The 16,702-nt window shown below is 38.6% G+C and overlaps 1 protein-coding gene across 1 annotated transcript; it reads left to right on the forward strand.

The window, feature by feature from the left end:
- The first annotated feature begins 324 nt into the window (after positions 1 to 324).
- On the forward strand, positions 325 to 15,641 carry C1AH12orf40 (chromosome 1A C12orf40 homolog). The gene is made up of 14 exons (XM_030960997.1): positions 325 to 347; positions 2,163 to 2,202; positions 4,103 to 4,238; positions 5,545 to 5,677; positions 6,175 to 6,241; positions 6,731 to 6,934; positions 8,863 to 8,969; positions 11,469 to 11,992; positions 12,232 to 12,304; positions 12,964 to 13,024; positions 13,584 to 13,644; positions 14,010 to 14,015; positions 14,370 to 14,452; positions 15,027 to 15,641. The coding sequence occupies exons 1-14, from the start codon at positions 325 to 327 to the stop codon at positions 15,639 to 15,641; spliced, it is 2,133 nt and encodes a 710-aa protein (XP_030816857.1).
- The last annotated feature ends 1,061 nt before the right edge of the window (positions 15,642 to 16,702 follow it).

The raw sequence follows: 16,702 nt of genomic DNA on the forward strand, positions 1-16,702 counted from the left end.
GCAGCCTGTATGGAAACACCAGGGGTAGAAGAAGGGCAGCAGCAACCAGAGCATCGCCTTTTCCCCATCAGTGCCTCGCTTGGCTGTCTGCATCCTTCCCCTTTGTCTGTCAATCCCTGTACTACCATTCCTCCTCCTCTGCCAGCCTGGGGGCATGGGGAGCAGCTGCCCTGGTGCTCGCAGGGCGGAGAAGGCCCCTCAGAAGGGTCCTGTGGCCCTGCAGGGAGGCTGCAAACCATCCCGGGGTAGCCATTGCCTCTGCCCACAGAGCCAGCAGCACCCAGGGCAGCCCTCCCTCCCTCCCAGCCTCCTCAGCAGCAGAAAATGAACTGGGTGGGTGGCAGTCGGTAAGTGAAACTCTTCAAAGCCAACAGAAACAGCTCCATGCTGTGTCAGTGTCCCTCACAGACTGGGCACCGCCATGGTGTGTTTAACAACCCTGATGCCCCCTCACAAACCAGGCACTGCCGTGTTGTGTGTGGCAGCCATGGGGTCCCCTCACAAACAGAGCACAGCCATGATGTGTGCTTCAGGCCTCATTTCCCCCCACAAAGTGGGCATAGCCATGGTGTTTGTGACCAAACGAGTGTCTCTCCACAGAACAGTAGTGCCACAGTGTGTATGGTTCAGGCCTGGTGTCCCCTCACAGACCAGCAGGCCGTGGTGTGTGACAGCCCCGGAGTCCCCTCCAGAGCCAGACTGTGGAAGGTGCAGGTGCCCTCCACCCCAGGCAGGGAGTCACGTTTGGGCTCTGTGTCTCTCCACAGACAGGGGCTGGGTGAGGCATTTCTCATGCCCTCACAAAAAGCAGTGCTTACCATTTGGGGAAAAGGATGTACAGGTACTGAGATTCACTGAAATAGTAAAGCATCACAAACTGAGTTGTAATGATAAAGAAAGAAGAAAGATAATATTCTGTTTCTTTGGGTGCTGTGCCCTCTGCCATTCTACTAGAAATGTAAACCCCACAGATTTTGTCAGCCATTGGGAAGCAGCATTGCTGAACACAGCTTTGTAATTGTCTGGGCTCAATGCAGAATCAAACTGAAACAACACCCTACCCATCTAAAAGTCTTCCCAGTCTTCCCTTTGAGTTTTCTGAATGTTGCCTCTGTGAAACAGGAGGAAGGGAGAGTTTCACGTGGAAAAAACCCCAAAATACCAACCCAAGCTTTGTTCTAATTACCTGCCTCCCAGACCCTCTGTAAGAAAACCTGGTGTGTAGGTGTACTGCACATATTCAGCAAATACAAATCAACCTGCTGCTTGCTGCTGGTGGTAGATCTGTCAGGGCTCCTTGGGTAAATCTGGGGTTTACATTTTAGGTGTTAGAAAACTACACATCACTGGGTTCTCCCCACTGCAAGGGTGAATGTTATATGCATATGTTTGGAAAGTTTGCTCTACTTTTAAGCAAAAGGTAATTCCAAGGGAATACTCTAAATTTCTAACCCTCACAAAAAGTCCTAATCTTACTGACCTAAGGACTGCAGCCACACTGACTCTGCCCATGGAACAGTGACCCTGACTTCCAATTTTATGCACCAAGTCCTACAAGCATTTCACATAAGGCTGTGTTTGACAGGTGAGACAAGTAGTTGGAGGTATACCTGTCTCCTATATTGAGCAAACAACAGCAACTTGTAGTGTCAATCTATTTTGCTTTCCTGTTTTACAAAAGGTCCCCAGTATTCTGGAAAGTCCCAAAAGGCAAAAACTCATATAGTGCTGCTTTTGTTTTGCTAATATAGTTTTGTAGCTATATTGCAGCATGACAAAGAAAATTAGGAGGAAATAATAATTGACAAAGATTTCTTAAGTTTTAAGAAATTACAAATTAGTGAAATGTGCGTACAAGTCAAATGATTAAAAGCTTTTTCTGTTTTGTTTTTTCATGTTAAATGTGTTTGGTAGCCTAATATCAAATGTGGTCCTATCCTTACAGGAGTAAACTGGGAACACTCAAAATTACCTCAACAGAGATATGTTGACTTTACTACCTGAAGGTTTGATCCATTATAACATAGCATAACACAACATAACAAACACATAACATATTAACATATTTGTGTCCTAAAACTGAGAACCGCTGATGAGAAATTCAAGCCATGACTCAAGATTATACTTTTGCAATTAAAATAATAATTATTTGCATTTTACAGAAGCAGAATCATATTAAAGCAAGAAAGGAGAAAACAAAAGGTAAACAGTTTCAGCCCTATTGGATTTTATATTGTTATATAAAAGCTTTAGTGGGTTCACTTAGGTAAAACTTTCAAAGCCTTTGGAGTGAGATTCAAAACAATAGCTAAACAGTTACAATGCGTTTCCCTGACTTTTAGGGTAAAAGTCTTGTTCTAGATTTACTAAACTGAATTACAACAAGAAGAGAAGGTGTGAATGAATGAATTGGCCTGTGCCCAGTTTTGGCTTTCCTGGATTACTTCTGTTACCATTTTGTGTTGGTATATGGGAGCACAAGGGATTGCTTGAAGCCTCAGGTGATAACCATGTGGTCAGCTGGCCCAACACACACCTACACAGCCATCCTTCTGGGCCCTGTAAATTAAAATCCTTCTTCTGGCATTTGCAAAAGGAGGATGGTTTATTTGTATTTTGAATCTGAAAGTGAAATAAGGGAATCAAACTTATCCCTGGCATAGCAGGAGACATTTCAAACAGGAAAGAAAACAACAAGAGAAATTGGCTATAACCATAATAAGTGGAGTCAGTTTCCTCCTCAGCAGCAGGAAGAAAGAGGCAGTATAGGGAAGCTCCACCACTGAAACAGATACCCCTAATACCCAGAGCATGGGCACAGGAATATATAGGTTGAGTAAAAACAGGCTGATTGTATAGAGACAATTACTCAAATTCAAAACATTTACATATGGGAATCTGGGACCAATCAGCAGCTTGTCCCCATCACTTTCCCAGTTTCCTGGAGCCCTGTGAGCTCTCTGTTTTCTCAGGGATTACTGGTCTAAGCCACATAATTTATATTACGACCATGTAATTTGTTTCAGTGGAGAGGGAAAACAGGAAAAGACAGGATTGTTTTTACTAATGTAGTACTAAATTACTAGACACAGTGGTAATTTTCTAATTGCTGTTATGTAATTATTAATAATTTAGTAATTTAGAGGTGATGGGGAAAATACATCTGGGACAATGAAGGGAAGTGGTTACATTTTGGGGTGTGGGCCCTGAAGTAAAATGAATTTTGAAGTGTTGATTTGTACACAGGATGATTTTACCTTACTGAAGATATTTGTCTTAACTGAAGAACAGATATTTTCCATAGATAATATTATCGTGGTAAGCTAAAGATAATAATAAATGATACTAAAAATTAGTTACCAACAAGCATGTTAGGTATATTAGTTACATGTAACCTGCAGTCATGACAGGGATTACATTTCAGAAGAAAAGCCAATGCTATTTTTTGTTTTGGCATAGCCTTCAGTTTTCAATATCTGTATTTTGTTTAGAAAAAAATCTTACTGGGTTTATTATTGTCCTGATAAATTCAAAGTGTCCGTCATATCTCTTTTTGTTCCTTGTAATAAAAATTCTTTCTGAATTCCTAATCTTACTTTTTTTTTTTGTCAGAAAACTATTTTCTTTGTCGAGAGAGAAATTTGGAGAACAATAGAACAATAAACTCTTTGTGTCATTATACATGGCACATCTGGTGTACTTAATCTTGCTGATTTATTTGCTTATCTTACATGCTTCCTGAAAAGACCGTTTAAATTTTTTTAGGACTTAGTCCTTGCCACATTTGGTATCTTTTATTTTAAGAAATATTTTTAGTGGTTGTACACAAAGTTTGAGAAATGAGCATTTAAGGACTAAATTTTTGGCATCAAGATAACAATGATTTATTTTGAATATGACCAAATTATATTTGTATTCTTTTTCAAGGCAATAAAAATAAAGTAAGAGCAAACAGGGCATGAGAATTCAGAGATACTTAACCATGTGCTTTTATATTAGGAATAGTTTGCTCTTGCTTGCTAGTTTCAAAAGAATTACCTATACTGGTAATGCATGGTTGAAGCTTCTGTCAAAAAGTTACTCTGTCCTTTAAAAAATTAAGGAATACTTTGAAAGAAAGAAACTGAAGTCAAAAATGAAGCTCCTGGAAGTATCGTCTCCTAAAAGTTCAGCAGTCAGTTTGGATCTTCTTAATCTATATGTGGTTAACCAGATATCAACCAAAAAAGAAAACACTGGTGAGTTTTGTGTATTCTGACACATCAGAATTAGTTATTCTTAACTATTACTGCTGTTATTTTAGGTCTTGTTCTTCCATTTACAACTTAACACTCAAGTAAATGTTGTTTTATTTTTAAAGTAAAAAATTTTATGTTAATACAAAAATTATGACTGAATAAAATGTCTGGGCATAAGAGGAATCAAACAGCCTTGGCTCCTGCCTACTTCACCTTTATAGCCTTGTGCAGTGTCCTTGTTCCAGGCCAGGCCAGGGTAAATATTTGCAGTAGCCAGGACAGGCCTGGCCAGGACCCTGAGGTGACTCCACTCCCTCACATCATGCACAGGGGAAGGAGTCCCATCCTTCAGTGGGCAGTGGGAAGTGAGTGGCCAGGGAATGTTGTGCTCCCTGTAGTGAGCACCTGCCTGTGAATCATCACTCTGTTATGAATATAATTTCTTGTTTCATTGCTGCTTCCAGTAAATTGTTCTTATCTCAACCCATGATCTTTACCTTTTGCGCCTCCAATTCTCCTCTCCATCCTCTGCAGAGTGATGGGGAGAGGGAGAAGGAAAGGGAGAGGGAGATGGAAAGGATGGAGACGGGAGAGGGTAACACACGGTTTGAAGTGTTTCTGTGGGAACGCTAAATTGGAGAATACTGTTCCTAAACTGCTACATGCACTTATTACCTTCCCCATTCTATTAATTAATTTTACCCCAGATTCATTACTTTTCCTCTTTACTGTTGAGTGGGCCCATTTCCCATCCATTTCCTTTTTCATAACTTTGGAGGCATTTGGAATAGTCTTGTCAGTTCTACCCAGATTCTCTTTCTTAAAATCCGTTATGAAACTTCTTGAGAAACTTCACTAAAACTTGAGTCCTAGCTCTTTAAATGTAGATGTGGGACTTAAGGATATGGTTTAATGGTGGACTTGGCAGTGCTGGTTTAATGGCTGAATTAGATGATCTTAAAGGTCTTCTTCAACCTAAATGATTCTGTAATTCTATGATTCTTGTCATCTGTGACATATTCATAGACCAGATTATGGAACATTTTTTGTCCTGTGCTCAGAGGAGTAGAAGGTGACTGAGGAAAGCAACAGAGCCTGTACACATGCAGTGGCTGACTCAATAATTTCATACTATTGTGCCATTTAGAATAGTGTTTTTGTATTATTAGTAGCAAAGAAAGAAACAAATATGGCTTTAAATGGATTAAGAAATATAAAACAACAGCTTTTGTACTCTAATGAAAATTCAGGAATTTAAAAACTTTCTCCAAGCCCAGCACTGACATAACAAATACATTCATTGCAGAGAACGTGAGGAGACCAGTCCACATTGATATCACTGAAGAAGAAAAAAAACCCATCAGGAGACATAACTTAGAGCTTCCCACATCACCCCTACGTACACAACATAAGTCAAACTTAGATGATCTCCAGAGCAGGTACTTGTATAAAATAGGCAATAGTTATGCAATTGTGAGGTTCTGGGAGAGGTATTTCATTAAAGTCTTAACATTTGGGGTATTAAGAAAACACAAACATATCATTGTAAAGAGGGAAGTTTCACAACCACTCCTGTCATTCCAGTGATACTCTTACTGTGAGAGGATAATTAATAAATTCTGAATAAAAAACTGCACATGAAGCTGGGAGATTTTAAAAAAATGCTTAAGTGTCTGTACTCATGTCAGGTACTTATACTAAGTTTATCTCAAGGAGCAGGTTATTCAAACAGCATTATGCACTTACACTGTTTTCCCATCCAGCTTTGGACACCCTGAAGTGACCAATTCACAGACAGGCTGCTCACAACTGCCTAACAATCAGGCTGCTTTAAGATGTGTGGAAAAATATGTCAAGTTATTCTGAAATTAATACTCAGAATATTTTAATAATTTTGATCTTGTATTTCATAGGCTGTTTTTATTCATTTTACAAGGTTACAAAAGCAAGTTTTGGAAAGCAGAAGACAACATCTCTCAGAAAAGGTAAAATACCAGCATAAGGTAAGTTTATTGTTCTAATGATATAATTCTAAAAATTTGCAGTAATTAGTGTATTTTTAAGAAATTTTTCAAAGAGTGGACAAATCTCATGGATACTGAAACACATGAAGTCTTCTTTCTCTTTAAGACTATATGGATAAATTATTTTCATGCTGCTTATATATTTCTTGAAAAAAACTAAAAATGTATTTATATCCATCTCTCTTCAGGATAGCATTTGTGTGCATGCTTCAGATTAAGTAGTTATTAACATGTTTCCCTGAAACAAGCCCTTATTGCCTTAAGTTATTAGTGAAAAGTCAGAATATAGAAATTCTATATTCTATATCAGAATCCTAATTCTGTATCAGAATATAGAAAATTTTCTCCTCTTTGTGGTTTATGTGCAGAGATGTAAAAGATGCAGAATGGCTTGATTACTTTAAATTGTATGCTTAAATCAAAACAGTTTTAGTTAAATAAAATATGTCTTTGTTATGTTTTGTCTAGCTCATTCCACAAGTAATAGAATTAGGCTATGTTGATTCTAGTATGGAAAATGAAGACAACACGGCAAGAGTTTTTAGTGCTTGTCCATTGCCCTCCTCTGGCTTTCAGTTCTCTAACTGTACACAGCTTTCAGAAGAAAATTTCAACACAAAACTAACGGGCAACTTTTGGGAACAGATCTATAAAAAAAAGCTGCAAAATCAGGTTTGGTTAATATTTTACTTCTATGGAATTACTTTAAACTAACTTGCATTTATTTGGTGTGTAAAACTAGTGTAATGGTGATGGTAATTATGATTGATCAACATTTTTTGTAGGCGGGTGGCAATGAATATTCTGTATATACAAATATATTTATTTTATTCTGAAATAAGCTCAACTTGAGCTTTTGCTCACTGCACTCTCAGTGTTGCAGATATCTGCAGAGAGAGAATTAGTCACATACTTTTTTCTTTTGCTTCTGGCTTCTAAATTTGGTTAAAGAAACCTGAAATATATTATAGTTAGAAATACAGCTTTCTTAAACATACAGTTAATGTAACTGGGTGTCGCATGATCCCAGGTGATCTAATGACCTAATTTTTTATCTTTTAATGTCTCAGTGATTAACATAGTTCTTACAGTATTTTCAGTGCTCTGAAACTTTTTACTTTTAAGAAACAGTTGAAAGTTATTTGTTCTGATGCATACTACTATTTTTTCTTTTTGTTAACTTTGTGATTCTTAAAAGAATCATCCTTAGAAAAGTGATAGCAAATATAATATGCTTTATTTTTAGCAAATATATTAGTCATTGAAAATAATAAAAAAATTATGTTTCACCAACGGTATTCTGAAGTTTTGAGGTAAGTGAGGAAGAAATGCTCAAGGAGTTTCAGAAGGGGAGATGATGGGTTGTTCAGCGAATGAGCAGGCCAAAATTCACAGAAAGCTGACCTGAAAAACAAAGAAGCCTGAGAAATATGTTTTCAAAACACTACTATGTTTTGTCCACTCCTATGTGCAAGAGAATGATTCGATTCTGGAGACCAGTTTGGCAGAATCAGGGAACCCCTGACTGAGGTCGAATGCAAAAAGGAAGAGTGCAAGGAGGGATGGGCAAGGCAGGAAGAAGACTGAAGGATCCCCTCAGCTGGGAGGAGTGGCATTAGGATGGCCAGAGCTGAGAATCACAATGGGTGAGAAGAACAGCAAGGAGGACTTCTGTGGGTGTGTCATCAAAGAAAGGAAACCAAGGAAAATGCTGTCCACTGCTAAATAGAGTTGAGACCTAGTGAAAAATTACCTATGGAAAAGCCTGAGGTACTCAAAGACTACTTTGCTTCAAAATTTTCAGACAAAATCTGCTCTCTGGCTCATCTTAAAATGCAGTCAGGAGTTGGGGGAGTTGAATGAACCAGTCTGGAAGGAACAGGTTGGAGAATCCATTGTAACTTGGACATAAAGAAACATATGAGACTGGACAGAGTCCAACCTAGTATATTCAGGGTGTTGGATGACATCACTGCAAGGCAGATATTTATCACCCTTGTAGGGCTGTGGTGAGCAGAGAAGCTTTCCAGTGAGAAGAAGTACACAAATGTTATGTCCACCTGCAAAAATGTATGCATGATCTGGGGAAGCATCATCTCACCTCTGTCTCTGGATTAAGGATTAAGGAGCTAAGCTCCCAGAGGCAATTCCAAGGTACATGAGGAACAAGAAGGTGTCTGCAAACAGCCATCAGATTTTGCAAGGTCTTACTCTGCCTGGTGGACCCAATTGCTTTCTGTGATGGAATTAGTAGCTCTGGGAATTAGAGAGAAGAGCAGGCATTATTTACCTTGACTTGAGGAAGGCTTTTGACAAAGTTTCCCACGGGATTCTAGTAGCCAAAATGGGCGGCTATGAACCAGATGAATGAAAAATAGGATGAGAAAAAACTGTCTGTTACTGTCGTGCTCAAAGTAGTTATCTGTTGGCTAAAGTTTGTTTGGCAACAGTTGGGCTGCAAGGAGGTTTGGGCTTCTGCTGTAAAGATATAAAGAAATAAAAATAGTGGGAAAAGATGTATATTGTTTGCAAACCCAATGTGAAAGTTTTAAAGACAATTATGTATATTCACAATTTGACAGCTTCTACTGTTTTCTCAGCCAGGTAACAGCTTTGATGAAGACCCTTGGAATACAAACCCTCCAAGGCAGTCTATTTTCAGGAAGTCTGATACAGTGTCTCAGGAGCTGTTCAAGCCATTTGATAGGTAGGCAGTGATTTTACATTAATGAGGAAAATAACAGTCAATTTTAATAAGAATAATACTAAAATAATCAGAACATTATTGCTACTTGTTTTTTTCACTGACTGTTTTTCAAATAAAAATTGAAATCAAACAGAAATACTAAACAAAGCTATTTAAATTTGCTGAAAGGCAACAAAATCTGAATTTTGGGAGGCACTTGGAACCATTATCTATTTTTTGCAATGTCACAGACATGATAGTGTTGCTGAATTCACCTTGAATGATAGCACAGATTTACTAAGAGGTCATGAGGAGGGGCAAGCTGCCCCAGGTGTTATTAGTTCTGGGCAGTGTTGCAAGTGCTTTTCTGACAATCTTGATGCAGTAGCAATTGAGCATCTGCACCTGCATTATTTATGCTAGGGGTTCCAGGAAAAAAGCATTTTCTTTCCTTCTCTTTCATATGTGATCCTACTATAGCTTTCTTTTTCCCTATAATTGATTCAATAATACTTCTATGAGAATATACACTTTGGTTTTAAAAGAATGGATAGAAATTGAGAATATATTTCTTTTTGTATGTGCTGATTAAAAATCTTTCAAATCACAGATGATTTAGGGCCAGACTCATTTGTACTGAAGATTTCATTTAATTTTCTTTCCAGCAGCTCTCCCTTGGACCTAGAGGTCTTACATAGCTAATCTTACTTTATTCCTTCTATTCCATCAGTCTGTCATTTGGTTGAAAGTTCCTGTCCATCTCTAGCGTAGGCTGGATAGAGACATAAAAAGGCCATACAGCATTTTGCTGTTCCTGAAGGGCCTGCAGGCTGTTTGCTTGGGGAGTCAAGTGACCCATAAAATCACTGGCCAAATAATAAGTAAACACATCAGCCCCTTTAACTTCCACTCTTCTTGTGGCTTCTCCTGGCTTTCTCCAGCAAAACCTAAAATTAGCACAGTATTCACCTTGCTGCACATCTGAGTGAATTCCTAATTCATACATTTACACTGAGCCCTGTATAACCTTATCTCACCTACATCTCTTCTTTCTCCACCAGCTATCAGGCCTGCACTCATCTGCTTATCCTCTCATCTTCTACCCATTCATGGGTCACTAACACCATTTCCTTTCCAACTGCTCTTCAGATCCATTTCTTTGTATTGTCCTCATTTTGTTTTCATCCATTATAGCCATAAATTCTTATACCTCAAGAGATCACGAAAATTCTTCTGCGAAGGGAGTTTCTTTCACTGTATGTGAAAAGTAGGGTGTCAGTTTATACAGTTGTTTAATGTAACATACTGATGATGTAATCAATGTGCGTAATTCTGAGACTTGTGGCACCTCAAGGTTATTAAATATTAATTAAAAGTTTTAGGGTCATATTTCCTCATCTACTCTTAAATTTTATTTTGCATAACAAAATATTCAGCTGGAGTTGAGAAAGGCTCTGAATTGCTTCACAAAATGGTTTTACCTTATTCATGTAGATCTATCCAAGTATCCTCTGAAATAAACTCTAGTGTGTTTAGCCTTCTAAAACTGTCCTGGTGAGGTTTCTGTAACTAGAGAAAACTAGTTTCTCATTTAAATTCCATAGAATCTTTATTCAGCTCCAAGTATTTGCTGATCAAAACACCACAGGTATTTTCTCCAGTAAGAGTTTTCTGTACTACATTTCAGTTTCAAGTTCTATTGATAGCCTTGCTTAGAATGTTTTAAAGAAAGGGGTTTTTTTTTTGAATGGTCTTTTTTGCCAGATCTCTGTCCTTCAGAAGAATCTCAACTTTTTGCTCAGAGTTTCTGAAAGGTCAGTCAGCAGATCCAGCCTGGAAAAAAACACAGCGAAAATGTTAGATTAAGAGCCAAGTAAGTGAAAGCATGATGGCTTTCATATCCATGATGCTCACATGATAAAATCTTCAAAACCACTACTTTCAGAAGTGGGGTAGGGAAGTAGAGGCATAACAAAATGTCTGACTGGCCTCCTGACAGTGGAACAGAAAAATTCTGTGCTGAATCAGAATTACTGATTTCAAGTACAAATGAAAGTCACTTGTTATGTGCTTTCAGTATGGAAGAGAAATACAGTCTTAAGCAACCTGCTTTTATGAATGGAAGAAACTCTTTTCCTCTTTCTTTTTCTCCCCGACGTGGCCGCCTTTGGTCAGCTGGTGGAGCAGCAGTGACATACTGTGGCTGATTTTATAAATCACAATTCTCTGTCCAGGAGGATGTACTCCATGGCTTTGTATATTTGGAGACATTAAGAAATAGGACCCCTTTTAAATCAACATTACCATAAAGTAGATATAATACATAATAAAATACACACTTTTCAGTTGAAATACTGTGTATTTAGGACAAAATCAAGTGTAATGAGCAGTGAAGTTTTTAATATTTTTATCATCAAATTATCATAAAATGTTGTGTTAACAGTATTTTGCTTGTCTGTGTACTCAGCAAAATGTTTTTTTTCTCTTCTACCCCTGTTATACCTCATTGCCTACCCCCAGGCCAGACTACATGAATTCTGCCAGGAAAAATCCAGTGATAATAGCCAGTAATGAATCAGAAAACTGTGAAGGAATAAAAGAGCCAATATTTGATGTTGTGAAAGAAACTACAGGATTGAAAGATGGAAGTGGTTGTTCCTTTCTGGCACTATTTGAAGAAGAGAGTCAACCAATCCATAATAATCCTTCCACAAAGCATTTTAATCCTTTTCCTAACCAAAGCAATAATGACATTTTTTTCACTGTTCCTGATGTTCGAAATCAAATTACCAACACAAATTATTCTTGTGACACTAGAAGAGTTTATCCTGCAATCAATGCAAAAGAAGATTCTGTAGACAGACACCTTGAAGGCATTTTCACAGCTCCAGAACAGGTTTTCCTTAAAAGTAATAATGTGTCAAATACAAGCTACAAGGAAACAAGTGCACTTCATAAAACACACCGACAGAACTGTCATGAGGGACAGCATTACTTCATGCCCTGTGAACAGAAAGAAAAAAGAGCAAACCTTGAAAAAATTGGTGCGTGTCATATTTTAAGGACATGTATTTTGGGTTTTATTCTCCTTTTAAAGATATATGTTCTTGTAACCAGAGATGTATCTGCCCCAACTGAAAACATCATGGACCTTCAGAATGCAGTCACATAATTTTAAAACCCACTATTTAAATTATTTTAAAAATTTGACAGAAACTTTTATATAAATTGTATTTATTCTATTGCATTTCAAAATCAAGGTTTACTTTTTCTTTTATTTTAGAGACATTTGCTTATTACCATGATCAGCAGAATATCTTAAAGGATAATGTGCAGAATTATTCAAGAAAAAAAAGGTGAGTGTCATGGAAATTACCAATCTATTAACCAGTGATAACTGCAGAGACTTTGCTGAATTGGAGAAATCCTGCTAAGTGCACAAGAAGGCCAAATTTTAAACAGTATTGCTGAGGACTTAGGTTTTCTTAGTGAAAATAGTACTGTACATTGTGAATAAATCTATACACAGGAAAGCCCATTATGCCTCTGTGTATCTGCCCATAATAAGCACACAGAAATACTGCTTCATGGGGCAGTTTGGAGATCCTGAATTAAGCTGTTGATCTGGCTTGTCCTCTAAAATACTCTGTCTCCTTCCACTGGCTAGAGAGCAAGTGTCTCCTCTGAACTATGTGAGTGCTCTGTGTTTTACTAAAGACTTGTTTTTCAGAGACTGATACATAGTACCTTTCATTTTACAAAACAGCACTATCTTCTGTTATTGCTTCAATTCCATTTTGCATTCCAACAGAAATTAAGTTTATGAAAACATATTCTTGGTGTTAAATCTCAGGTTCAGAGATAAGTCCAGTGATCTCAGTAGTGGGAAGCATTTAATGGTTACTGAAGACAAAGTAAAAATTGAAAAGTCACCAGTGAGGAATTTAACTCAGAAAGGAAATAAAAATGCTGGGGAAAAATCACTTACCAGAGAACTTGTGTTTGCATTCCACAGTGACGACAAGTCTGTGAAAGAAACAGCCTGGAATCAGAACCATGTCTTTGTGTTTGAAGAGGTAACTTTTAAAAATATGTCTTTTTTTTTTTGTGAAGCCCTCTGTTTGCATGATTCATTTGAGGTGGAGAAGGATTGTCCACAACAGTTAGAAACTAATGTGGCTTCACTGAATTAACTGCCATGGAAGCTTCTTTTCCATCATGGTTTATGTGAGGAATTCAGAAAGAGCTGCTGCTGGTGACATGGTTCAGATAGACAGGTCCACAGTTCACATGGTTTCATCCACACTTTGGCTGATGCCTGAAAGACATTGGGTAAGTTACCCATCAACACTTAAGGTCAGGTTCTGCAGGCAATGCCCAGACATTGTATACAGGATGCTTCAGTATTATAAAGGAGCTTTGTGCCAGTATACATATAAAAAGTGTTTCAGATGTCTTGCCTGTAAAAGCCACATATAGTACTACTCAGGGGTAAAAATACCTCTTAAAATAATTTGTGGTACAGTGCAGTGATTCCTTTAGGTAATACAGAAACTGAATGTTCCTCTCTTAACCGGAGACACTGATCCAGCTGAACACTCACTATTATTTTTAACACCTTATTATTTTTAACAGTTTACAACAGCACAAGAGAAAGGGTATAAGTTTGGACTGAGTTCATATCTTCATGAGATGGGTTAGTACTATTTATACACTATCACTTAAAAATGTTTTCTCTACATGTGGAACTGAAACAGTTACTTTTAAAGCCAGGGAGAATGATCTTTTTAGAATGTTAACTTTGATAAGGGCTTGTATTTCTGATTCATACAGCACTGTAAAAAGACAACTAGCATTACCAGGTAACTAAGAATTAGCTGTGCTTGCTTTTCCTTGAAGAGTTATTCTCTTCCACTAGACTATATGCTGTCACTCCACATGTGGACAGAGGGAGGGAAGTAAGTGAGGCAATCCTACATCCTTGGTGCTCCCTCGTAGCTGTAGGGTCAGTGTGCTGGCTGCATTTCAGAGAAGAAGGTCTCTCAGGGATGTCCAAGAAAGAAATGTGTAACTTGTATGGCAGCCAGTGTGCACATGGAGTCTGCTGTGCTCTCTTGCAGACTGTGCTCTCCAGAGTCCCTCCTCCTTTTGGGTAGCCCAGTTCTGTTGCTGATTAACAGCACAGCTGAGGCTTTGGGGGCCCCATCTCACAACCTCTGTAAAGATGTGTTGACCTGAGAAGAGAAGAACTGGCTATTGCTAAGAGCTAGATTGACCTTGCTAGCATTTTGTTCTTTAAACAGTATCTTAAACCTGCATCAGAAATAGTAATGTTTAATTCTACATGCTGTACTTGAGAGCTGGATCTTTGGGGATTGTTCCATGAGTAACCTTTTCTTTCTTTTCATCTAATTTTTCAAGATGTGGACTCACCTCTCAGCAGCCAGTCTTACAGTTACTCTCCTAGGCAGTCTGAGAGCTATTTGAGCTCTAGTCCTGACACAGTAAGTAAATCCTTGTGGGCTGACAGGGCTTTATTTGAATCATATATCTATGCCCGAGTGCACCTAAGGGTGGATGTAGCTGGAATCTTGTTTTGTTTTGTATGAGATAACTTCATGTGTGATGAGGACAAGAAGTTATCAGCTGTAAATTTTCCTTAGTTTGACAGATATGTGGTCTGTTCTCTTGATAATGACTGGCCTTGTGGAATTACATAGCATGACTGTGGGAAGATGCTAAGCAATGTTCTATGCTCTTCCTGTATGTATAGCTGCCTTACATTACATGCCTGTAAAGCAGAATGATTTGACACACCGTGTTTTCAGTCATTCTTGAACACAAAAATGCCATGTGTGAGAGTATAAATTGCATATGAGAGTGAAGGTCTGCATTGGCCACATTCTCTTCACCAAGAGCCATCCTTGGAGAAGGAACAAAAAAAAAGCCTGTAAACAACCAAAAGCAGACAGTTCTGGCCTTTCTGTTTATTTCACTTAGCTATTAGGAAGTCATTACTTTAGTCCTTAGTTACTGAACTATTTGAACAGTTACAATTGTACAATTCTGTTCAAACAGTCTGAAGATGAAGACACAGCCAAAAAGAAGGAATATCTGAATGAACAGTCCTTGAAGGCACATGGTGCCAACCTATTCTCAGCCTCAGTGAGCAGAGAGGCCCCCAAGAGCTCTCACACCCGAAGTGTGGGTATGAAGCCCAGCAGTACTTTGGCTAGAAAAGAAGCAAACAATCTTCAGGAGAAAGACTCTAATTTTTGTGCCACAGATGAGGAAAATAAAACCCACACAGCTCTGTCTCAGGGCCCATCACACCATGCCTTTAAGAGGGAGCATGTCGGTAGCAGCACCAGGTGCGATGTTTGGTCGCAGACCGAGGGCCCTGTGGCCGTAGAGAAGGTGGATGTGGGCACCCAGTGCGGCACCCTGAGGGTGTGCAGCTGTGGGGGATCGCTCCCCGCTGCCCGCAGCCCAGGCGGGGTCCCCCCTCCCGGCACTGCCGGCACGGCAGGAGAGCAGGAATGGCCAGCGCGGGAGGGACAGCTGCCCGCGGGCAGCGGCAGCGCGGCCGGGACAGACGCCTTCTTTGCCGAGGCCGAGTACCTGAGTTTGGCTGGCAGGACTCTAGAGGTGCTGAACTACATTGATAAAATGAAGGAGAGAGAGAAGCAGTGATCAACTATAATAGCACGTTAGGATCACAGTAGTTTTGTCCTGCTCTCAGTGTATTTCATTCAGTTGGCATACTCTGATTTTTCTAGCATGGTTAGGCAAAAGATACTTTTACTGTTTGTTTGCTTTAACTATCAGTAATTATGTGTTTCTGTCTACCTACTGCTATCTCAAAGTATGGGTTTCTATAGATATCCAACTATTAACAAAGGATTTTACAATAGCCCAGTAAATAACAACATCGGGAATTATATTGTTTTCCCCACCATATATCTGTAGGATTCTGTAGTTTAGAATTGATTGACTATGTTTCTTTTAAGGAAGATATTGTTCTACTTCAAAAAATATTTAGTGTGGCTCTGAGTTCAGAGCCATTTTCTGATTCTCACCCATTTTAACAGAAAAACTTGCCTTTGTCATATGTTCATACTAAACACAAAAATAGGAAACAACAGAAAATTTACATCTGTACACATAGAATAGAATGTAATTTAAAAATATCTAATTTATTAAATTCTTTTAAATGCTCTTTCTTTTTCCACAGAAGATCCAGTCATTCATTTTCTGGCTGTTAATCTAAAAAAATCTGTCATGTGTTTCTGTCTTCTGTCTGCAAACTGAAAATCTGAACTACTTGCATCTTCATTTCAGTATTTGTGTGAAGCTACAAATCACAGCAAATAAAAGTTTCTGATAATATTGTTTCTAGATTCTATTCTTGGCTTCTAAAAAGTTCCTGGTACAGGTGTCTGTTACTAACATCTCCTTACACATCCTACAGATCCATACACCTTCACTTCTATGTAGATATCTCTCTATCTTAACTCTGTGTGTGTATGTGTGTGTCCATATATATACATACACCTATGTATATATAGAAATGCCTGTGCTGGCATTGGCCAGCTGGCTGCATGCAGGGTTCCTCTTCTTCACAAACCGGGCTTGGGCAAAATTTATGCTGGAGACTTCCTTAAACAACAAGAGATTTGCCTCTATAAGGTTATTATGCTGTGTTTTCCCCTTAGAGTCTGCTGTGAAAAGATTCCCTGCCCTTATTCCCACCA

Source organism: Camarhynchus parvulus, chromosome 1A, assembly GCF_901933205.1.
Source record: "Camarhynchus parvulus chromosome 1A, STF_HiC, whole genome shotgun sequence".
Lineage (NCBI taxonomy): Eukaryota > Metazoa > Chordata > Aves > Passeriformes > Thraupidae > Camarhynchus > Camarhynchus parvulus.